Source organism: Dendropsophus ebraccatus, chromosome 1, assembly GCF_027789765.1.
Source record: "Dendropsophus ebraccatus isolate aDenEbr1 chromosome 1, aDenEbr1.pat, whole genome shotgun sequence".
Classification (NCBI taxonomy): Eukaryota; Metazoa; Chordata; class Amphibia; order Anura; family Hylidae; genus Dendropsophus; species Dendropsophus ebraccatus.
This window is the reverse complement of record NC_091454.1, coordinates 135,966,796-135,991,825: the sequence shown is the minus strand read 5'-3', so window position 1 is coordinate 135,991,825 and position 25,030 is coordinate 135,966,796. Positions and strand designations below refer to the sequence as shown.

The window sequence follows — 25,030 nt, the reverse complement described above, 5'->3', positions numbered from 1 at the left end:
GGGTTCCTGTGTCTACTTAATGCACTATATGGTAACAGCGACATGACACTATTATTCTATAGGTCAGTCCGCACACAACCATATGCAGGTTACCCAGATTTTCTAATGTTATATATATATATTTTTTAATGAAATCCTTTTTTTTGGCAATTAAATATTAATAAAATGGGCCTATTGTGACGCTTATAACGGTTTTATTTTTTCACCTACGGGGCTGTATGGGGTGTCATTTTTTCCGCCATGATCTCTAGTTTTTAATAATACCATATTTGTGAAGATCGGACGTTTTGATCACTTTTTATTTTTTTTATTTTTTTATATATAATGTAACATAAAATCGGTAATCTGCGCACTTTTTTTCCCTCTTTTCGTGTACACCGTTCGCAATGACGCTTGTTATAGTTCGGACAATTACACACGCTACGGTATATTATATGTTTATTTATTTATTTTTATATGTTTAATTTGTATAATGGGAAATGGGGGGTGATTTAAACTTTTATTAGGGGACGGGTTTTGGGGTAGTGTGTTGGTGTTTTTAACTTTTCTTTTTTATACATTTTAAGTCCCTTTGGGGGACTTGTACATACACTAGTTTGATTGCAGACACTGATCATTGCTATGCCATAGGCATAGCATTGATCAGTGTTATCGGCGATCTGCTCATTGAGCCTGCCTGTGCAGGCTCAGTGCAGCAGATCGCCGATCGGACCGCACGGAGGCAGGTGAGAGACCTCCGGCAGTCCGTTTTACCGATCGGGAACCCGCAGTCACACTGTAAGTGACAGGGGACTCCCCCTGTCACTTACACTTAAACGCCGCGGCCACGCCACGATCGCGGCGTTTAAGGGGTTAATGACATGCGGCAGCGCCATCGCTGCAGCGTGTCATTACCGGTGAGGTCCCGGCTGCTGATTGCAGCCGGCCCCCACCTGCTATGAAGCGCGCTCCACTCCGGAGCGCACTTCATAGCTCATGACGTACCGGTACGTCCAGGGTCGTCTGGGGACAGACTTCCAGGACGTACCGGTACGTCCTAGGTCGCCTAGGGGTTAACAGAAAATTTATGTTGCACTGCAGTCAATGGAATCCCAGACGGAGTGTATACACATAGTACACACTCCGTCCGAGATTGCTAGCAGCCGCACGAAAAGCTAACATGTCAACTTTTTGCGTCCGCTATTCATTGAATAGCTGCCGCACAACACTGACAGCTCACACAATGGAAAGTGTGACTCCCCTAACCACCTATATATCAATTGAGCACAAATTAAGTTCATCTGGCCGGTACTGCAGTAACGGTCAGGATGATCTTCACTGACACCGGCCGTTCTGTGCCGGGTCACAGAACGCCCGGTGTCATACAGCGTGTTAACCCAGTCTAAATTCCCCCACAGACATTGCCAACACTATACCACCACCATGTCATAGCAGTTTGTGTTACTCCTTTCAGTACCTTAAAAAGTTTAACAAAGTTTTTTTTTAAATTAAACAATATATGGTAATACATGTGTCAGATACTTACCTGGCCACACTCCAGTGCTGTCCATGGCTGGAGCGCCTCTCCAGGCCTACACCACACAATGGGTGAGCTGCAGGAGCGTGCTCTGTAACTTCTGTGTCTTGCTCCTGGACAGGTGCTGTTACAAATACCTGACAGCGTCCCTAGCAACCTGGGACGCCACAGGTCCGCTATTGGGTGAATTCAAATCAGGGTGCTGGCCCAATCACATTGTGGACCAGACCCTGACCTCCTATATATCGTCCCCTTATTTCCATAGTCATTGCTGGCTATTAGATTTATTCAAGCATGCACATCGTTCTCATACTTTTTTTCTGTATCGATTATCTGGCTTCTCCTTACTTCGGCTCTGTTTCCTTACTACTGGATCCCGTTTTTGTGGTTTGCTGCCCTTTGGTTTTGACCCTGACTTGTTGACTACCCCTTGTATGTGAGTCTGTTCTGTTTTTTCAACATTATTACAGAAAAGGAACATCTCTGTTGTTTTCCACAGTGTCCTATTACTGATGAGGCAAGTAGGCAGGGTCAGCTGGTGGGACCAGCTTAGGGCTTACTGTCCATGTCTTTCCTTGATACGTTCTTTGGTCATATACTACGTACATTGTGATAATATAGTGGGATTTAAAATAGTCCAGAGGAAATTTAATCTTCCTTAAAAGATCTACTGTAAATTATCCACTCAACGATGAATTATTGCTATGGCTAGACATCTACAACACTAAATAATTCACATGGCACATGATAACAAATAACACATGGATGCAATGTTAAAGCAACTGTATGCTGCACAAAGGAAATTCAGGCTCTTTTAAAAATTGATAAAAGATTAGACCATTGAGACATTAAAGTCCTGCATAAGCCTATGAGTTCTAAATAACTCTTTAGATGACCTATGGTATTTATCGCCAGGTCCCTGTCTTACAGTTGCTGAGGCCTTTCTGGTTACGCCTCATTACTCGAATTAAAAAGCTTTAGAAACGTATTCATCTTTGCCAACAAGACCAGCTCATCTTCCCTGCCTACTTCCCACATCAATCAGAATTCCTGCTCATCCCCCATCCCCCGGACCTTTCATTGCCTCATCTCTATTCATCACTTCAGGATGTTTCTGACACAACTACTTGTAGGAAGGTTGGTGTGGGCCTATCTGTCCTACAAAGTCATGCAGTACTTCACAAGGAGGCAGCTGTTACCTGGTCTACACTTTGGTCACTAAATATCCTGAGACCCTGTGGACTGTGTTGGGTGCCTAGCTTTCTGTAGCTGATGCTTTTGTACAAATATGAAACACAAGAATAAAACCAAGGGTGTGAAAATGCCGTCATTTATCTGTTTATCTGAGAGTACAGGAATGCCAGATGTCACTGTGCTGCTTTTAAAGCCTGTTAGAGGATTACATGCTTTTATACTAGTTATGCTAGTTTATACTATATTCTGTTGATATACACAGGGCCGCGTCTGCCATGAGGTGAAGTGAAGACTTTGCCTCAGGCAGCAGATCATACAAACCAAAAATTGTCAGATAGAAAATGCCAAAAAAGCCAAGCATAGCACCCATGGACATGATTTTTTATCTAGTAACAATATGGTGGTATGAAATCATTAGACTGTGGTAATATGTGGTCAGGATTTGGCAATCAGATTTGTCCCTTGTATAGTGTTTTTATTGGCCTTTAATATACTTGGTTTTCTGCTTTAACAAAACAATGATAACTAGCACAATTTGATGGTAATACAGGTTCACGGTCTGGATGGTGTGGTGGTATTATTTTTATATGACATTGCTCTCAGTATACTAGATTTGGCCAGTAAGTATGGTGGCAATATGTATGGTCATATTTTTTGTATACTATATAGACCAGTTCTTCTCAAAGTGTGAGGCAGGCCTCAACAGTAAGGCGCCCCTTAGTTTCTGGTGAGGCACAGCTTGGCAGGCAGTTTTCACATAAGTGACTATAAGGTGCACAGTTCTTTCCCTGACTTCAAGATTATCTGGTTTTGTATCTCATTTTGTACTTATTTAATGTTATACAGAGATTAGGACATAAATGGAGGGTAGACTGAGCAATGGCTTTTATATTTGCATGGACTTCCACCACAGATAGTGAGGCCCCAGCATCCTTTTGGTCAGTCTGTTGAGGCCCAGGCATCATTTTGTCTGTTGGATGAGGCTCTGGTAGAAAAAGTTAGAGAAGCACTGATATAGACTATACACTTTGATGGTACTGTTAAACATGTGACGAAACTAAAATGCAGTTGTTTTGGTGCAGAAATACAGTACAGTAGAAATGCAGCAGGTCCGCAACGTCTGCAGAGGATCTGGTCCACTTATTTATGATCCCTAGTGTGAGAGGGGGGCATCATGTCAATTCTTACCTCAGAAAAGCTAGAATCGTCCCTGGATATACCAATGCTATTGTCAGGCTTAGTGTTCGACTGGTCACTTGCCAGATGGTGCTGTGTGACGACACTACTGTGGTGGTTGGTTGGAGTTTAGCTCAGCCAGATGGTAGGTTGTTGTGACGCCAGTCCCGTTTGGGCACACAATGTATGGAGGCACACCTGGTTTTATTTTAGGATGGCTTGCTATACCCCTTCCCCTGTCGGTGACCTGCCTGGCTGTGAGGGGGTCCCTTGGGTGCTTATCACTGTGGTCCGGAGTGGAGTTATGACCCACCGGGACTATCGGTACCGCCACCCACAGGACAATGTAACTACTGTGTAGGTGTTTGAGCAATAACCAGTGAGTCCTGTTAGCATTAATGAACTCTTCTTTACTAAAGGAACACTTAATACAACAGCTGACGATAGACTTCTTACTTGATGGGACAGAATCTGTGCTGAGAGCTTCAGAGGTAAACTAATAGTGCTGACTTGGTTGCATTCTGAGAAAAGTAGAGAGTTCAGAGTAGTGGAGAGGAGTTTGTCTCAAGAGTTCCAACCCAGTTTAGAAATGTGCTCTGCCGGAACCTTAGAAAAAGAAGAAGTAGTTGAATACTTGAGAGTAGAAGAATACTAATGCCCTTGTTTCGACCTCTGTCGTGATACCACCTTTTGCCCTGCAGTGTCGGGTGACTTGTCCTAACAAGATGACACAAGCCCCAGTCCTTGTTACCTGAGTTGAGCAAGGTGGCCAAAATTACCTGGTTACACCTGTGCGAGATAGAGCAAAGTTGGTAAAACCCTACGTACTCTATCTGGATCGGTTCCTCCACTTTAGGATACTGTCCTAAAGAAAATTAACGGCGTAGGCTGGGATGATCCCTGACTTGTCCTCTCTTGAGTAGTTTAGCAGTGCATAGTTAGAAGAAGGGTTGCTTTTAAGAAAAGAGCCTCTGTGTCTCCCATATGTGTCCGTCAACTACCACACTCCAGACTAGACTACACTGGACTTGCTGGGGGACCTGGAAGAGCCAGGGCCCAGCTGGACTACAGCAGAGACCATCTTGTTTTGCTTCCTCTCTCTACCAAGACTTAGATAAGACTCCCTAAGTGTGGGTGTGCACTTCCTCTCCCCATGTGACAACTTCCTACAGGGTGTGTAATAACTCCTGTAAGTGGTGGAAAAGGAAGTGTAAAAAAAGAAGAGGATAGAGATGGGTGGAGAAAAGAAAGAGCTCTCATTGGAACACAGATAAATAAACAATAACCCTTTGCTTACTACAGCTGTACAATATACAAGTACAGAGATACATACTAGTGACATATAGTGGCAAAACTTAGGCATAACTTCATTACCACTTTTACTTTGAGTACAGGCTTTTGCGAGGGGTGTACAGACTTGCAACACCCGTGGTGGGATACCACACTATGTCCATGCAGTTTGTGTAGATCAGTTAGTAATTATAAGCTATACCCACTGCACATCAAGGCTCAGAATATATTCTGACTTCCTAGGGAAAAAAGCTTTGCAGTTTGTGAACTGTTGCTGCGTCGCTCCCAGTACTGAGTATGTCCCACTGGAGGTATCAGCCCTATTGGTGATTTGAGTGAAGTCAGAGGGTGTGTGAGGAGCCTGGTTATTCTTCATAATGACATGGAACCCCCTCCAGGGCTAGAAGCCTATTATAGACAAACACAAACGTTTCCACGTACTGACACAAAACCACTCTGATCTGTATAAACAGGACACAGTTGTGTATATGGAAACATTCTCTTCTATGCCTAGTAAAAGCACAGTGGTAAATATTGTAGAAGATAGATATATTATTGTTTTGTATACCATAACTTGTCCTTTGCCATATTGTCTTGTTGTTATTTTATGTACAATATGATGAATAACAAACATCTCTGCTATATGCGAATATATAACTTACGTGCAGATGTTTCCTATAGCTCAAACTGTGTTTGCAAATCATGGTATCTAAATACATTCACTAGTTGGTCTTGACATCTTGGCTTAGATATTGTAATACACATCACAAATCTACCTATATCAAGGTTTCACTATACCTGCAGACATATACGACTTTAAAGAATGGAAAAATTAAATATGTCAGTACTTTCATACAGCCTAATATGTAGTGAAGTACACAATTGCTTTCAAGAATTACATTACTTCATCATATTGTGTCACCTTACACTGTGTATATATATATATATATATATATATATATATATATAGTGTATATATATATATATATATATATATATATATATATATATATGCAGCATAAATATAGATGTAGTTCTAATTACTCTATATATTTTTCAGCATGTAAATGTAGGTGTCTTGTCCAGTGCTTATAATATTAATACACTGTCATGCTAAAATAGATGCATGGTAGATTGGTTGAATGATATGAATGTGTTGATTCTCAGTAATGTACTTTATATATGCTATCATAATGTAAGCACAGACCATGATTTGTTCCACAGATTCTCTTCCTCTTCCCTATTCTTTGTCAGAGGAGCGACACATGGATGATGAGGATGTACAGAGGCAGCCTCGAGCTCCAGACATGTCTGACACAAGACATTATCAGCAACAGCAGAGTGAAGTGCCCTCCACTTTCCTTTCTCAGGAAGAAAGAATGAGGAGACTGGAGGAAGTTGTTCAGGGTTTGACTAATATGCTTGACATGGTAAAAGTTCAGGTCAGTTGAATCAGACAGTAATGGGTGGTTTTTCCCAAGGTTTATTCATTTTATTGGTTTTGCCACATCTTCTTATGGTTTCTATTTTGTACTGTACATATTGCTTGTATTCATCAAATTTACGTAATCTGTACTTTGCAACTGAATATGTTGCATCTTGGTGCAGTAACATCTTAGGTCATTGTAAGATCATCTGAAGAAAGAATACAATGAATATAACATGGGAAAGTTCTGTTAGACTGGAATTATTAACAGAAAACAATTGAATACCTGAGTTCACACTGGAACGAATTAGCTATTTGCAGTGAGCAAAAGGTCACCAGAAAACAGGGCATTCTTGGCCTCTACATGCAAGTGGTATTTGTCTGTGTTTTCCGTCCAGGTATTTGAGAAATCCCAAGAGAGAACACATCATTTTATTTCTTTATTTGAAAATATAAACTTCCTAATAAGGAATATTAAAAAATTCCATAACAGAGCATGAATCAATACACAGTTTCATGTCACCACCACTGTTTATCACAGTCCAGGTGGCAGTCAATGGAGATGTGGACTTTGTGATTCCTTACTTGTAGAACACCATGTCCTTCATGAACATCATGAATAATAATAATAATAATAATAATAATTTTTATTTATATAGCGCCAACAGATTCCACAGTCTATGTACATACATAGACAAAAATCAGACATTACAGAGATCTACATATAGTTATTCATACATGAGTAGTGAGGGCTCTGCTCACATGCATGAGCTTACATACTATTAGGAAGGGGTGCGAGACAAAATGGCAGAGGGGCAAAGTCCTTCCTTTTTACCATAGTACGACCATCTTTATAAATAAGGCAGTGCAGGTAAAGGTGGGTAAACCAGTCACCAACCAATGCCTGCCTGCTACAGGTCTAAGTGCTTGAATGCCTGGCGTATGTATTTGGGGGAGGGGGGGTGCAATTTAGGGAACCTGATATGCCTGTTTGAACAGATGTGTTTTGAGGGCACATTTGAAGCTTTGGGTATTGGAGGCGAGTCTGACAGTCTTGGGTAATGCATTCCATAGAACTGGTGCAGCTCGGGTGAAGTCCTGGAGACGGGAGTGAGAGGTGCGGATCAAGGTGGATGTTAGTCGTAAGTCATTAGAGGAGCATAAGGCACGGGTAGGACGGTAGACAGAGATGAGGGAGGAGATATAGGGAGGTGCAGCACTGTGGAGAGCGTTATGGGTGAGCAGGAGGACTTTGTATTGTATCCTGTGTTTAATAGGGAGCCAGTGTAGTGACTGGCACAGGGGGGAGGCATTGGTATAGCGCCTGGACATGGAGATTAGCCTGACCGCTGCATTGAGAATGGACTGGAGGGAGGAGAGTTTAGAGGAAGGAAGGCCGATTAGTAAGGAATTGCAGTAGTCAAGACGGGAATGAATAAGAACGACAATAAGAGTTTTAGCAGATTTAACAGTAAGCAAGGGACGGATTTTAGAGATTTTTAGATGCAGATTACAGGAACGTGAAAGAGATTTAATATGATAAGTGAAGGAGAGATCCGAGTCAAACATAACCCCAAGGCAGCAGGCTTGTTGTGTAGGGGTTATGGGGTTAGGGGTTATGGTTGCACCACAGACAGAGAGGTGGGGGGCAGTTAGCAGAGGGAGGGAATACAAGAAGCTCAGTTTTAGCAAGGTCTAGTTTTAGGAATAGGGAGGACATAGCGTTAGAGATGGCAGACAGACAGTTACTGGTATTCTGTAGAAGAGCGGGGGTGATATCACTGGAGGAGGTATACAGCTGGGTATCATCAGCATAGAGATGGTACTGAAAACCAAACTTACTGATGATTTGTCTGAGGGGTAAAGTGTAAAGTGAGAAAAGGAGAGGGCCCAGGACTGATCCCCGAGGAACCCCAACTGTAAGGGGAAGAGAAGATGAGGAGGAACCAGCAAATGATACGCTAAATGAGCGGTCAGAGAGATAGGAGGAAAACCAGGAAAGAGCAGAGTCCTGGAGAGGAGGAGCTGGTGGTCTACAGTGTCAAAAGCTGCAGATAGATCCAGGAGAATGAGCAGAGAATGGTTACCTTTAGATTTGGAGGTGAGGAGATCGTTAGAGACTTTAGTAAGAGCAGGTCGATAATTGGCAGCACAGGAGGGGGTCTAGGGAGGGTTTTTTCGGTAATGGAGTGATGATGGAGTGTTTGAAAGAGGTTGAAGATTTTAGTAAGGTAAGTAGTGACAACAGGAGAGAGAGACTGGACCAGGTGTGAGGGAATAGGGTCACTAGTGCAGGTGGTGGGACGAGAGGAGGAGAGGAGTCTGGAGACTTCCTCCTCTGTTACAGGTTCAAATACTGAGAGGGAAGAGGAGGAAATACAAGAGGGAATAGGATCAACACTACTTGGGGACTGGGAGGTGATCTCCTGACGGATAGTATCTTTTCCTTGAAGTATGGTGCTAGGTCTTCAGGGCAGAGGTTAGTTACGGGTGTCTGAACTTTGGGTTCGACGAGGGAGTTGAGGGTATCAAAGAGACGTTTTGGGTTATGGGATAGAGAAGAAATGAGAGAGGTAAAGTAAGATTGTTTAGCAGAATGAAGAGCAGAGTAGTAGCTTTTAAGCACATGAGACCGGTTTTATACAGTCTTCTAAGGATTTTTGGCATATTTTCACATTGACCTTAACGTCTTTTTTGAAATCCTAGTAAACTAAAGTTTGAAGATATCCATTCTTGAACTCAGGACAAAGGCTCTTGTTATTTTACTGAATCACATCATCTCAGAGTTGGTTAAAAGCTCTGAGCTGATAAGGTTTTCCTGAGAGATTTAGATAATTGTTTATTCTCAGCCTCAACACGACAGGGGCCAGACACATGAAATCCATTATAGCTTAATGTGATATGATCTGTTAAATCTTAAATTCTATACCTATATATAGAAAAAATACCTTCAGTTCAGATTATTTAACATTAGGCCATGCCTCTACTTCAGATGAAGTTCAGTTGCCAGGTGGGTGTAGAACTGAAGCTGACATTACCATTATGTCCACAGAATGCTGATCTCCAGGCCAGGGTAAAAGCTCTAGAGAGTTGTGAATGTCGCCGACCCACATGTTTATGGGAAGGAAAAGAGTATCAAGACAGTGAAACCTGGAAGAAAGACACATGTAACATCTGTGTGTGCGTTGGAGGTTCAGTAAAGTGCTCACTACGTAAAGATTGGCCGCAGTGTGTGGGTAAGTAAATGTATAAACACTTAACCCCTTCTTTACACTGTGCTCTGGTAAAGCATAATTAGAGAACAGAAAATGTTTAAAATTCTGACGAAGAATAAGTAGAAGGTAATCAGAACAGAGGATTTGTGAGATAAAGCAATGCTTTTGAGGCAGATATTTTTCAGATATTATGCAGATATTTCCTATTAATAATACACTTGTTGAGCAATAGGTCAATTTAATACTTTTAGGATCTGCTGGAACATCCACAATAGAAATCTAAGTTTCAGCCACAGATTTCTGCAGCAGATTCTTTGAAAAAATCCTATGACACGCTATAATGCTATAAAAGAATATAAAGGATATATTTGCTATAGTGTTGCTACTAGTACTTCTCTGTCAAGGTGTCTGAGATATGTCCTTGACAAGGAAAGGCTTAAAGGCTTGATAATAATGAAGAGTCTATGCTTACCTCTCTGCATTCCCCCGGTGTCCTACTACGGGTCTCTGATGTCCCCCCACTGAATGATCCATCCTCCACCTCTGAGACTTACTTATCATGGAGGTGAAAGCCTGTTTAGCCAATCATTGACTGAGTGAGCTGCCACTGTTGAGATGTCAATGCCGTCTCAGAAGTGGAGACGGAAGCATTTAGTGGGGGACACCAGAGACCTGTAGGAGGATGTAGTGACCCAAGGGGTGCCAGTTGTTGTTAGCAAGAGCAGGTGTTGCTGTACCGATGTGGCTACTGTCACAGGGCTTGAGTGGTATATGCCCTCCCTGGGTCCCAAACACTCGTTCAGCCAATCACTGACTGAGAAAGGACATTGATACGGCCAGTGTTTGGCTGAGGGGGCTGTAACTGCCTAGACATGTCGGCCTCAGAAGTAGAGTTGAAGCATTAAGTGGGGGACTCTGGAGACCTATAGGACGAAGTGGTGACCCAAGGGGTGCCAGTTGTTGTTAGCACCCCTCTGTCACGTGTCTCCATTAGAATCAATGGAGCCACGTCACAGGGGGGGAGGGGTGTTCATTACACTGGCCCACCTCGAGTTCTTCAGGCTGGGCTGGTGCCCGGGAATAGACCGACTCCATGCATGGGAACCGGGCCCGCCGTTCAAAGAAAGTACCGCGCCACCAGCATCCCCACGCCAGCGCCAGTCTATGTAAAAATCTTAAAGCGATGTACCTGACAGTACGTTTGCTTTAAGTGTTTGTACACCTGTGCACAGAAGTGACACATACCATAGACATGTAATATGTTCTACCAAGCTATTCTACATGCATATCACATGTAAGCATTTATGAGAAGTTATGTATATAAAATATTTTAATGTGTCACATTTCTAACCTTTATAGATCCACTGAGAAGCAATGATAATAGAGTATGCAAACAGCAGAATCAATGCTAGTTCTTTGACTGAATGAACGCATAGTAACTGGTGTTTCATGGTATCTATGGTTACATTCAATGTAATAACTGTGCTGGAATCCCTTTGCCAGTCATCCTATAAGATATGTATGTGTCTAGGGCAAAGATCATGTTAGTGACTCTCGCAGCCTTTAAAAAAAAGACAAGCATGCAATAATATATGTAAGTCATGTTCCTTGGTGTGCATGAAGCTGTGCTTAAATCTCCTTCATATTCAGAATGAGCGGTTTTCTACAGTGACAGTAGACATCTATGGCTGTTACTTGGGTCACTATAGTTGACTGGAGCCCTGTGGATGGCATGGCATCTGTCGTTGGTATAAGCGTGGAAGAGGGATTCCTTAGTAAGACACTCAGTTGTTGCAGTTTGCCAGTTTTATTAACTATATGTGGTATGATCCTATAGTCATGGATCTCAACTCCGCAGCCTGTTCCATTATACTGCTATGATTCTCCCCACCACATCTGGCCCCACCTCATACTTTTTGTGGGAGTGCATCAACCACCTCCAGTTGACCTTCCAACACCTCCATGGGTTATGGTGGGCACTACCCCATTATCTTGTTTAATCCATAGTAATCTGTTAATATTATCAGAATATTTCCAACCCTTCTATATGTTAGATAAAGTGATCTGTCTTTTAGGGTCCTTTTACACGGCCACATGCTTGCAGTGCCTCAACAAGGCTTAAGAAATCACGTGGCCGGGCTGCACAAACGATCACGGTATCATTCATGCTGCCAATAACATGCATTGTTATAATACACACATCTTTACACGGACAGATGTCTGGACGATAACAATGATTTTTACAGCCAGGCAAAAGATCAAATTAGCTGGTGAACGGGCATTTGCCAGATTATTAGCTCTTTCCTAAAGGGGTACTTAAGGCCGGGGGGTATTTTGGAGGATCGCCAGGGAGGGGGTGGAAATTGAAGCCTGAGGTCACTTACCTCCCCCGTTCCAGCGCCGGTGCCCGGACCACGCCCCCCCCCCCCCATACTCCCGTCTTGCGGCCGCTTCCTGGTCAAAGCTGCCGCATGAGACGGGACATCTCAAGGCAGCTCTGCCATTCAGCGGCCGAGGTGGGACTCCGCTACAGCCGCTGATTGGCAGAGCTGCCTTGAGACTTCACGTCCCATGCGGCAGCTCTGACTATGAAACGGCCGAGAGACGAGAGTAAGCGGCAGCGCGATCCGGGCACCGTCACTGAAACGGGGGAGGTAAGTGACCTCCGGCTTCAATTCCCCCCCCCTCCCCGGCAATTCACCAAAATAGCCCCCGGCCCGGAGTACCCCTTTAATAACTGACCCATGTAAAAGGGCCTTTAGACTGCAAATCTCCAAGTCAGGAGTTGTATAGTGCAGAGAAAAATTTTAAAAAATTTCAATATCCCTAAGAATCTAACATTGTAAAAGTCTATGCAGTATCTATTTAATATATCTGCTCTATCCAAATAAAAATATTTTAGATGTACGTTGTACCTTAGAAAATTACTTCAGCCTGCCTCAGAATAAGCACACCCATAACAATAGTGAATGCTTTATAAGTCAAGACCTTGCTTTGGCTCTGTGACATGGTTTTCGTTTGTTTATACAACAATGATGTCCAGCATGTAGGTTTTTTTTACTTAACTTATAATGTTTCCCTTTTCATTTCCTGCCACAGCTTGCTCTTATGAGGGGAGGTCTTACAATAACAAGGAAACATTCTCTGTTGGTTCCTGCACATCATGTGTCTGCCAGGTGGGAAATCTCTTATTGACTTCCATAGTGTTATTGGTTTGTACTCTGCATTGTTATTCTGTTATTCCTGCTGTAACTGTGTGAAAAATTGACAACTGGTGGGGAGATTCATCAAACTGGTGTAAAAGTAGAATTGTCTTAGTTGCCACTAGCAACCAATTAGATTCCACCTTTCATTTTCCAAAGGACCCATGATGAATGAAAAGTGGAATCTGATTGGTTGCTAGGGGCAACTAAGACAATTCTACTTTACACCATTTTGATAAATAACCCCCTAGGTTTTATCAGAACAGGACATTATTAGCACTTGCCAAATGTATCAGAATGTGTAGGGACATGCCTCATTGGCATATGGAGTATGGTAACACCCATTTGTCAAATAATTTAGTTTTAAATATTAGACAACCAGCACATTGAAGATATTTTATTTATACTTATTTATGTATTTATTTATCCAAAATTTTAATTATTGAAAGTTTCAAAATATAACCAGGGATAAATAATGAAATAAGAAGAAGTTGTTTGAAAAGATAGTGATCTTTTACCAAAAGAGGACATGAAGAAATGTATTTTAGAAAAAAGACCAAACATGTAGTATTAGTAAGCAGTAGCCTCTTTTCACATTTTCTTTCTCCATAAAACCTATTGCGTTTATAGACTTTTCTTGAAAGAGGGATTTGCATTAAGAATAAGGAAAAATAATGGGTATTGTCTGTTTAGTCTAAATTGTTAATTTGTGATTTGTATCATTAATATTTCCATAGCACCGCAAACTATATGGTAATGTACATAGCACAATGTTGGAAAACACATAGTAACAAGGAATAGGGAATCAAACGATTTGTCAGGGGAATGAGTAAGCAGCTCTAGACATGTCAGATGAATGCATTGTTGGAATACCAGATGATGGGATCTTTAGACCCTGAGAAATGCTTGATGGAAGAGAAATTTTTAGTGACCATTTAGGTTTGCAGCGTTGGAGACCGTCACATTGAATAAGAAAGAAAGTGAAAGAGGTTATCCAAGACTAGAGAAACATAGGTGACTTCCTCCAGAAACAGCACCACTCTTGTCTTCAGTTTGTGTGTGTTCTTGCAGCTCAGTTCCACTGAAGTGAATGGAGTCATGTAATAGAATAGCACACACAACCTGAGGACGGGTGTGACAATGATTTTGGAACAAAGCAGCTAGGTTTTCCTAATCCTGGATAATCTCTTTAGAGAAGAGAGACAAGTTTTGTTTGCAAGAGTGTGAAGAAGTGATTAAAGTGGTAAAGAGGAGATTGCCATTTACTTAGATTGTATGTTGGCCAGTATCTGTGGGTTACAAGAGGGAGTTAGGGTTCTATTCCACAGGCTGATGGGGGACTCGATCAATAATGTAAACAAGTGCCGATCTACTAGATCGGCGCTCGTTTACTGGGCCTATTCCACGGCTATCCACAGCCTTGACATCATGATCACATGCATACATAGGCCTGTGACCAAAAGTATACCATGCAGTGTATTGGAAAGCACTGTCTGCTGCAATTTCCTAAACAAATGAAAAAGTTCTGCTGATGCATCCAGCCCGGTGGAGGCTACGAGCCCTCTGTTAGGTCAATGTGAGTCTTTATATATTCTGCTTATGCATTGAGACATACACCAAATTTAAGCATTAAATGTGTTGTGATCATAGGCTAAGACTGGTATGGAAATGTAAAGAAATCTGTATGTTGGATAACTATACAAACTGATGTGTTGGATAACTATACAAACTGATCTTTTTCAAAAGCAAATGGCTCTTCATAGTTTATGAGCACGGCCAGTGCCTGTGAAGTATGTACGCAGCATGTTCAAATTCTTTTTGGACAAATTGTAAATGTTACTTTCTATGTTTGTTTCTAACTGCTAGCAACACTGCTATTTTTATTGTGCGATGCAAGGTAAACTATCATTCCGCAGATAGTTTTTTACCAGTACATCTGTTTCTTATAATGCTCTTGTGTTATATGACGTTACATGAGGACTGATATTTATTACTGCTTAACCTTTTGGAGACATTTATCATAAGATGTGTTATAGATAATCATTATCTTATGCTATAAAAGCAATTGGAAACCAAATGTGGCTTGACAAGAGTCCGTGTAGTGAGGGGTTTCTTATATATTAGTGGGCAGTAGAGGCAAGAGACCCTGAAGCAGATTAATTAAGTAGATTACCTATTTTTATTTTATTTGTATGGCGCACACAGATTCCGCAGCGCTTCACCTATCTGTATGTCTTTGGGTGTGGGAGGAAACTGGAGTACCCAGAGGAAATCCACGCAAACACAGAGAGAACATACAAACTCTTTTGCAAATGTTGCCGTTGGTGGGATTTGAACCCAGAACTTATAGTGCTAACCACTGAGCCACCATGCAATGTCTGTAACATCTGCAAAAAAAATGTGGATCCTCAAAAAATACTGATCTGCAAAAATATCCTGATGTGTGAATGAAGTCTTAGGGCTTAGTCCCATAAATTACGGGCCCTATGGATGGGGAAGCCCTGTCATGGAATGTTTCCCGCCACACAGCTCTGTCACTACATTGCCGCGGAGATTCAAAGAGTTTCCCCACTCCTGGCATCATATTGATACATCATGCCAGGCGGGGAAACATTCCATCACAGGGCTTCCCTGCCCGTAGGGCCCGTAATTTGTGGGATGTGGGAATAAGCTATGCTGTTATGAGCAAATTTACTATCCTTGATATACGGTAATCCTTCAATGAAAATATACTTAGTCACCCATCAAAAAATTATTTTTCTTATTTTTGCTTGTTCTTTTTAGAATGGAGAAGTCAAATGCATCCAGAAGACTTGCCCACCAGTGGAGTGTAATCATCCGGTGACACCACCTGGTGAATGTTGTCCTCGCTGTCTAGGAGGTGGGTATTGTCATCTTCAGATTTAAAGTTATTAGCAAATAAATGTTAATTGTTCTTTACTCAAATGTTAGACAATATTCCAATATTGATTCCTCTCAGTTTTAAAGATCTCTGTCCTATTCATTCAATAGGAAGCTTAAGGGGCAGATTTATCAAACTGGTGTAAAGTAGAATTGTCTTAGTTGCCCCTAGCAACCAATCAGATTCCACCTTTCATTTTTCAAAGAATCCATGAAGAATGAAAAGTGGAATCTGATTGGTTGCTAGGGGCAACTAAGACAATTCTACACCAGTTTGATAAATCTTCACCTTATTGTTTACTTCTAGTGGAAGTAATCAGTCCTTTTCATGTTAAGAAAACATTGGTGCTGTACTGTAAGTAGCCAAGCACATGTGATAGCCCATTCAACATGATGTGGTTCAACCTCACAAAGAGCTGTGTACTGCAAGAGGCCCAAGTGAGTGGTATCAATCAAACCATCAGTACAGAAACCTGGGTAATTCCACATGGGTTTGGTTACTTTATCTCATTGCATTTTAGGTGTTTACTCAGTAAAATACATGAACTGTACATTTGGTTAGCATATGTTACAGCTAAATCATCTTAATACACCTGTTTTCATACAATCAGTTATATTATAGGATTTACATTTAAATGAATGTAATGGATTCCTTTGGTGCGTGCATTAGCTTTGGTGCTCCTGAATCACACATCTTGTGAGTACGACCGCATAAATATTTTTTGGCAACTTTTAAGCGTTTCTTTACATTAGGCTGCTCTGATGGCCACCTGGATGGAGATACATGGAAGAAGGATACTTGTATAAGCTGTACTTGTCAGGTAAGACATAGAGTAAATCTTTGTTAAAATACCTTATGTGTTTTACGGTTTACAACGGTTTAGTATATATTATATTTACAGATATGCACAAACTCTATTGTAATAAAACTGTGCACATTCGGAGCAAGTTTCATTTAAACGTAGAAAAAAGTGTCTGCATTTAATATAACATTTTGTTGTACTGTATTTTAAACAGGGAGGCACAGTGAAATGCGCCTCTAACATTTGTGAGGCTATAACCTGTGAACATCCCTTCACTCCACCTGGAAGATGTTGTCCAGAATGTATTAACTGCCAGTACCATGGGCGGATTTTGAACAATGGAGAAAGGTTCCAACCAGATCTGTGTACCACTTGCACATGCAAGGTAGTTGCAATACCAAGGTCCTATTTTTGGATTTAAGCTCTAAAAGGAAGTGAAAATGCATTTATGAAGCCTTCACGGAATTTAATGATAAATTGGTCTTCAACATGATTCAAAGCTCCCTCTAGTGGTGACTGAAGACAGGAGGAAATGTATCATTTAAAATGAGTTTGTCAGCAATTTTGACCCCTGAAAACTTCTGACAGTTCTAGATATATGAGGGGTAAATTAGTTAAACGCAACTTTCTGAATGTTCATTTTATTGGTCTTGCAGGACCAAGAAAAATAGCTTTTTAGTGCTGTACAAAAAAACATGCCATCTTTTTAAATGACGGGGACACCTTAGTGGCTTCTTCCTTTTTATAATTACACAAAACAAGATTTATACAAACCCTGGAAGAAAAGGAACAGGGCAGTTACAGACATAAAGAGAAAAAGACAGACGTGGGTTGTACTGTATTAAATAGGACTGATTACAATAATCGGAGGGCACAAGTATAACAATAACCTAGAAGGACGACTGAGATACAATTGCTATCCTTTTTTGTGTTATATTTATACATGTCTTTTTTTGCCAAGTGTGCTTAGCGGCAGTTTAAGAAGGCCAGGCTTAGCTGAAAATGCAAAAAGAATTGAATATATAATATATTCTAATGTTTTTTGTAAGAACGGAACAGTCCAATGTGTAAGGGAGCGCTGCCCAGAAATGACCTGTATAAAGAAGTATACCCCACCTGGACAATGCTGTGCAGTCTGCAAGCAAGGTAAGACTAAATCCTGAGCTGAGTAATATCATGATCCCTTTTATCAGTCATAGGGTTGACGTGTGACTCTGTTTATTCTAGGATGTGAATATGAGGGAGTATCTTACAAAAATGGAGACTACTTTCTTTCACAGAGCAATCCTTGTGTGAACTGTTCCTGTTTGGTGAGTGACCCACTTCAGTCTTGTGACTCCTATTACATAATGGTCACACTCTGTGATCTCCAGAATACAATATATGTGCAATCCTAGGACCCAGAGTGCAGACATGTCCCTTAGTATATTGAAGCCCCAGCACTGAACGGTATTTTTTCAAATTTTAAATTCTAATCATAAAGGTCTTTTGTAATGTTATGTTCTTGTTAATGGCATGGTTCTACACAATGTATGGAGTGAATGGGTGCACTGTGTGGTGGGAATAACTAAGAGGATAAGGGGCGGTGTGCGCTTAGTGCAGATTAGCAAACTAAACTCCTTTAAGAGTTAAAGCGTAACTGTCAAATTTTAAGAAACTCTGTAATAGGTTTCATCAGCCAAAAAAGCCTCCTTCTGTACTCAAGAAGCAATCTCCCAGCCTCCCCCCCTGACTTCTTATCTTTGCATTATCAGGCAAACACGTCTTCATTACAGAGAAGCCAGTGAAGACGGGCTCTGCTCTCTCCATTGTAAGCCTATGAAGGGGGGAGGGGCTGAGGGAGATGAGGGAGCAGGAAGAGGTGACATGAAGGTCAGCTGTTTGTAGACTCTCTGGGCACCTAAACCGCAGGATTCTGGGGTCAGAAAGGTCAGTGCTTATCTATGAACTTACTGAGAGAAGATTGCAGGGTGTTGTGCTTTGCAGGACTGCTCCGTGCTCAGTCACTCCTAACAGCCCCTCCCCTCTCCATAGCCACATAATGGAGACAGAAATCCTGCTTCATTTGATGTGAGGGGGGAGGCTGGGAGATTGCTTTTTCAGTCCAGAAGGAAACTCTTTTAGTACATAAAACCTATTACAGAGTTCCTTAAAATCACTTGTACTATAGATATTTATTGTTTTCAGAAAAATGACCCTGAAATGACAGTTACGCTTTAAACAGTGGTTGTTATCTGTTAGGCAATTATACTGGCTAAGTGCAATGGTACAAAATACATGGAACCATTTAAAATATTGTAACTTTTACAATGTTCGAAATAGAAAAGGGCAATTAGCTCCCCTGGCATGATTGTTTTAGCAAAGAACTATATTCCCATTAAAATAATTCTGTGCTGGCAATCTTCTGTTATTTCTCCTGTATTCTTGCATTATCAATATATGGCCATTTTGATCCACAACAAACACATTTCAGACACGAAATCTATTAGCTCAGTTTCTTACATGTTAGAACAGTCTCAAGTTGTGCCAAGTGCACATTCAGGTCTACTGTTGGCATGTAAAGTGTATTCACTGCTGCTCACACTGGGATCCTCTTGCTGTTGTCCTCAAGAAAAGGTGCAGGATCCAAACTTTATTATAAGTAGTAATCAGAACAACGTTTTCTGTTCAAACTGGGACCTTTGAGCACTTCTGGACCACAACCACACTCTTCGCACTATAATCAGTTGTGAAAAAGGTCCCATAACAACAGGCAGAATTATTTATTGAAAATCAAGGAACATTTTTTGACGCACCACTGGCTCCACTGAGACCTTCATCAGGATAACTTATAAAGTGTCAATAAATACTGTACTTGAAAGTCTATCTATTGTAATGTGACCTACTATTATAATGGAGCATATTGCAAAGGCCCCAAACACCATGTAAGTCTCAATTATTCAGTTAGAACACTGTGCCCTGGTTGCTATCCTGTACATATGCACAAAAGGGGCTAATAAAATGGCTGCACAGCCAGTTTTTGCTATGCTGCCATGCATCTCTCAGACGTTACCTACTGCTACATGCTGCCCATGGGAGTGCACCAAGAATCCTGCTGGGCTTTGTATGTATGTATGTAGCCACAGCCAAATGACACACTTATCCTGAAACTTTCTTCTTTTATTACCCTTTCATGCTCCTGCCATCCCTGTTATTTTAGAGAGATAAAACTCCAAAGGACTCTCTTTTAGTACAGTGTAAACTTCCTTTTTTGATTTTCCTCCTTCATTTAATGTTTTTGGTTTTTTTTTTAGAATAATCTGGTGCGATGTTTGCCTGTGCAATGTCCAGTAGCTGCTTGCAGAAATCCAGTACCTGCACCAGGCCAGTGTTGTCCCACCTGCCCAGGTAAAGACAAGTCTTTTAGTGATCAATCTAATGGTTATCACCTATCCAATAACCAGACAATAAGTTATTATAAATGGAATCCATTAGGCTATGATCCCACACAGTATTTTTGCTGTGTGTACTGTATGTACAACCCTAATTCCAAAAGTTGGGATGCTGTGTAAAATGTAAACTAATGTAAATAGAAACATAATGCAATGATTTGCAAACCTAATTGAAAACTATTTTATTCACAATAGAACAGATAACACGTATCAGATGTTGAAAGTGAGACATTTTGCCATGTCATGATTTTTTTTTTTTATAATTTAATACCCGAAGGCAGCAAAAAATGTAAAACAAATATCTCTGGACAGGGGCAACTAAAGGATGGAAAAGTAAGTGATGGTAATTAAAAAGAAGAGAAAATAGCTATAAAAGCAAGCTGCAACAAAGTCACATGACTAGTTATAAAAAGAGAGGTAGAGTCTCTCAGAAGGGAAGATGGGCAGAGGTTCATCTAAAAATTGTTGAACAATTTCAGAAAAAAAATTCTCAGTGTAAAGTTGGGAAAGACTCTGAATATCCCACAATCTACAGTACATAATATCATCCAAAGATTCAGAGAAGCCCGAGAAATTCAGGTATGGGGTTGCATTAGTGCCTATGGCATTGGCAGCTAACACATCTAGAAAGGCACCATCAATGCTGAACACAATGGGGGAGATCAAACAAGGTGTAAAGTGAAAGTGGCTCAGTTGCCTCTAGCAACCAATCAGATTCCACCTTTCATTCCTCACAGATTCTTTGGAAAATGAAAGGGGGAATCTGATTGGTTGCTAGGGGCAACTGAGCCAGTTTCACTTTACACCATGTTTGATAGATCTCCCCCTATATACAGGTTCCAGAACTAAATATGCTGCTTTCAGACAAAGCCTTGCATTGTTCAGCAAGATAATGCTAAAGCGCATACTGTATCGATCACAACAGCATGGCCTCATAGAAAAAGATCCCAGGTGCTGAACTGGTCTGCCTGCAATCCAGACCTTTTACCAATTGAAATCATTTGGAGCATCATAAAACAAAAAGGACCCAGAATGAAGCAACTAGAATCCTAGATCAGGCAAAACACAGGATAACATTCCACTCCCAAACTCCAGCAATTGGTCTCCTTACTACCTAGAAGTTTACAGAATGTTAGTAAAGGAAGAGGAGGTTGCTACACTTTGGTATTGGGAATCTAACATAGCTTTTGAAATCTGCAAATCATTAGATTTTTAATTGCATTTATTTATATTTTACAGACATTTCACCCAACTGTTTTTTTGGAGTTAGGACAATAGATGTAAAAACCTTTTCACAATTACATGAGTGTTCTATTTTTTTTTTTATATCAGAACTTCTGTTAGCAAGGAGGCATACAGAAAAAGTTATTTTGTACAGTATGTGACTTGTGCATCTGCATAACCCAATTTGTATTTTGCTCAAATGTCAATAGTCTTAAAAGCTAAAGGCCCTATTCCACGGAACGATTATCGTTCGTTTTCGGACGATATCGACCGCTACGGACGATAATCGTTCCGTGGAATAGAGTGCAACGATCAGCCGACATCGTTCATGTCGGCTGATCGTTGCAGTCGCTTGTTTTTCAACATGTTGAAAAACAAGCGACTGATATAGCAGCGATCTGCTGCCGTCGCTCCGTTGAATAGGAGCGTCGGCAGCAGATGCTGCTATATCCTATGGGCTGCCCGGACGATCAGCGATCCCCCGGGCAGCCCCCCCGCAGCTCCCCGCCGCCCCTCCCGCACTCACCCGCTCGCTGCAGCCGCGTTGAATAGCGGCGGCAGCGAGCGGCGAACGAGGAGCAAACGAGCGCTAATAGCGCTCGTTTGCTCCTCTAAAACGACCCGTGGAATAGGGCCATAAGTTCACACACAGTAAAATAAAAGCTAAATACAACAGTAATTTTAAGTTAAACAACATAAAACCATATATGAACAGTTTAAAACAAAAGTCTGTATTTTTCAAAAGTAGGTAGTAAATAATGAGCATGTTCATTATATGATTGGTTGTGATCAATTACGGTTGTTAGGCTATGTTCACACTACATAATTTTTATTTAAGAAATGGATGCTGATTGCAATGGATTCAGCGTCTGTTCTTTACTGCAGGGGCGGGATTGCATTAACCCTTTAAGGACATGGCCCATTTTCGTTTTTACGTTTTCGGTTTTTCCTCCTTGTGTTTAAAAGGTCATAGCACTTGCATTTTTCCACCTAGAAACCCACATGAGCCCTTATTTTTTGCGTCACTAATTGTACTTTGCAATTACAGGCTGAATTTTTGCATAAAGTACACTGCGAAACCAGAAAAAAATTCAAAGTGTGGTGAAATTGAAAAAAAAAACGCATTTCTTTTATTTGGGGGAAATGTGTTTTTACGCCATTCGCCCTGGGGTAAAACTGACTTGTTATGCATGTTCCTCAAGTCGTTACGATTAAAACGATATATAACATGTATAACTTATATTGTATCTGATGGCCTGTAAAAAATTCAAACCGTTGTTAACCAATATACGTTCCTTAAAATCGCTCCATTCCCAGGCTTATAGCGCTTTTATCCTTTGGTCTATGGGGCTGTGCGAGGTGTCATTTTTTGCGCCATGATGTGATCTTTCTATCGGTACCTTGATTGCGCATATACGACTTTTTGATCGCTTTATATTACATTTTTTCTGGATTTGATGCGACCAAAAATGCGCAATTTTGCACTTTGGGATTTTTTTTGCGCTGACGCCGTTTACCGTACGAAATCAGGAATGTGATTAATTAATAGTTCGGGCGATTACGCACGCGGCGATAGCAAACATGTTTATTTATTTATTTATTTGTTTACTTTTATTTAAAACCTGGGAAAAGGGGGGTGATTCAGACTTTTATTAGGGGAGGGGGCTTTTTACTATTAACAACACTTTTTTTTTTTTTTTTTTACACATATACTAGAAGCCCCCCTAGGGGACTTCTAGTATATACACTTGGATCTCTCATTGAGATCTCTGCAGCATAGATATGCTGCAGAGATCCATGAGATCGGCACTCGTTTGCTTTCGGCTGCTGCAGCCGAACACGAACGAGTGCCGAGCCGAGGACGGCGCCATCTTGGACGCGTCCCCGGCCGGCATCAGTAACGGAGATCGCTCCTCCGGGACAAGGTCCCGGAGGAGCGATCTCCCCCACTAGACCCCAGGGAAACGTTGCCTCCGGTAATCGGAGGCAGCTGTCAACTTTGACAGCTGTCTCCGATTAGCTAATTAGCGGGCACGGCGATCAGACCGTGCCCGCTAATAGCAGCGGTCCTGGGCTACTCGCGGCACCCGGGATCGCGGCACTTCAAAGCGCTTTGAAGTGCAAGTGAGGACATATGACGTACGCATACGTCCTATGTCCTTAAGAGGTTAAATTCAAAACAATGCAGCCACTGTGTTCATACATTATGTTAACGCCTATTCTTTAAAACGGGCATTAAATTAATGTACCTGTCTATTATTTCCGGACCCTGTTCAGTGAACAGCATCCGGAAATAATAGCTGTTCACACAATGAAATGTGCGGTGGGGGCCGCACATTACATTAAAGTGAATGGCTAATTGATTTGTGGGCACACCCGACAGTGCCTACAAATCAATAATAAAAAGAGAATGTTCCTGCAGCCTATACAGAGGTATTGGCTGTGGGAACACCTCTAATGTGGCGCAGAAAGGCCGGTGTAACTGTAGTACAGGCCAGATGATCTTTATTTCTGATGAATTGGAATGTGAGCGCATCCGTGTGCACCCGCATCCCAATTTGCCGCTGCACATAATGTAGCATGCGGTTGGAGCCGCACGCTAACATTGTGTGAACTGACAGGTTCTCTGCGGCCGCTATTTAATGAATAGCGGTCGCAGAAAACTAACATGTCAGTTCTTAGCGGCACTTCTAACGATCCTAGCCGGAGTGTATACACTCGGCCGGAATTCACTCTAACTGCACTGCACATAGGTTGTGTATTAATCACAGCCGTTGTTGCACATCGGCAACAACGGCTGTGATTAATACACAATTTATGTTGTGTGAACATATCCTAATACTGTATCTACAATGTCTCACAATGGCAGGATGGACAGAATCACCTATCTTGACATTGTACTTAATGTTGGAGGCTAGCTTTATAATCCATTTGTAATTCATTTGGGTTTTTGTTTTGTTTAATTTAGTTTTTTTCTTGAAAGTGAAAACATTTTACTTTGTCAGTTTTGAAATTCTTCGAATGAACAAACAGCAACAAACAAGATCTCTGATATTTGATATTTTTTGTATGTAACTGATTTATTCTGAAGATTCCTATGTATTGCTTTTTCAAGATCTAGAAAGAAAGAGTCTCCATCTTTTATATCTCATGTGTTATTTGTAATGTTCATGCTACAAAATACAGAAAGGCTTTATTGCTTCAATAAAATTTACTGGAAATGAAGTATTATCAGCAGCTGATATAGCAACATTTTAGCCCCCTATTAATTAGGAAAATTAAGGGATCAATAGACCACGGTGTCTGTCCCTCTCACCACAGGTTGACACAGTGACAGACGTCACAGAGGTCTATGGTCTGTGAAGACTTTCCTCAAGATGGCAGTGACATCACCTATATGTTGTTCCCTTTATTCCTCCTAGTGTGTGACTTTCATGGGCATCCCTTGTTACCTGGTCAGAACATTACCACTGCAGATGGTTGCCAGCGCTGCATTTGTCAGGTTAGTATTCAGAGTCCTTAGTTCACACAAGTAAGGACGTCCCTTCTTTGTATATTCACACACTTTCCCTAGCAGTGAAGGTGCACCTGCTCCTATGCATGAAGATATATGTATATACTCTATATCTTATATATCCTTGATAATGGCTG

The 25,030-nt window shown here is 41.3% G+C and overlaps 1 protein-coding gene across 1 annotated transcript in view; it reads left to right on the top strand.

Moving 5' to 3' along the window:
- KCP (kielin cysteine rich BMP regulator) overlaps window positions 1–25,030 on the top strand; it is an 86,140-nt gene that overhangs the window by 13,865 nt on the left and 47,245 nt on the right. The window contains exons 4-13 of the mRNA XM_069979439.1: window positions 6,401–6,618; window positions 9,655–9,838; window positions 12,917–12,993; window positions 15,805–15,901; window positions 16,675–16,742; window positions 16,939–17,109; window positions 17,774–17,870; window positions 17,952–18,034; window positions 20,018–20,111; window positions 24,802–24,881. Coding sequence (XP_069835540.1) covers window positions 6,401–6,618; window positions 9,655–9,838; window positions 12,917–12,993; window positions 15,805–15,901; window positions 16,675–16,742; window positions 16,939–17,109; window positions 17,774–17,870; window positions 17,952–18,034; window positions 20,018–20,111; window positions 24,802–24,881 — 1,169 coding nt within the window. The remainder of the gene's footprint in view (window positions 1–6,400; window positions 6,619–9,654; window positions 9,839–12,916; window positions 12,994–15,804; window positions 15,902–16,674; window positions 16,743–16,938; window positions 17,110–17,773; window positions 17,871–17,951; window positions 18,035–20,017; window positions 20,112–24,801; window positions 24,882–25,030) is intronic.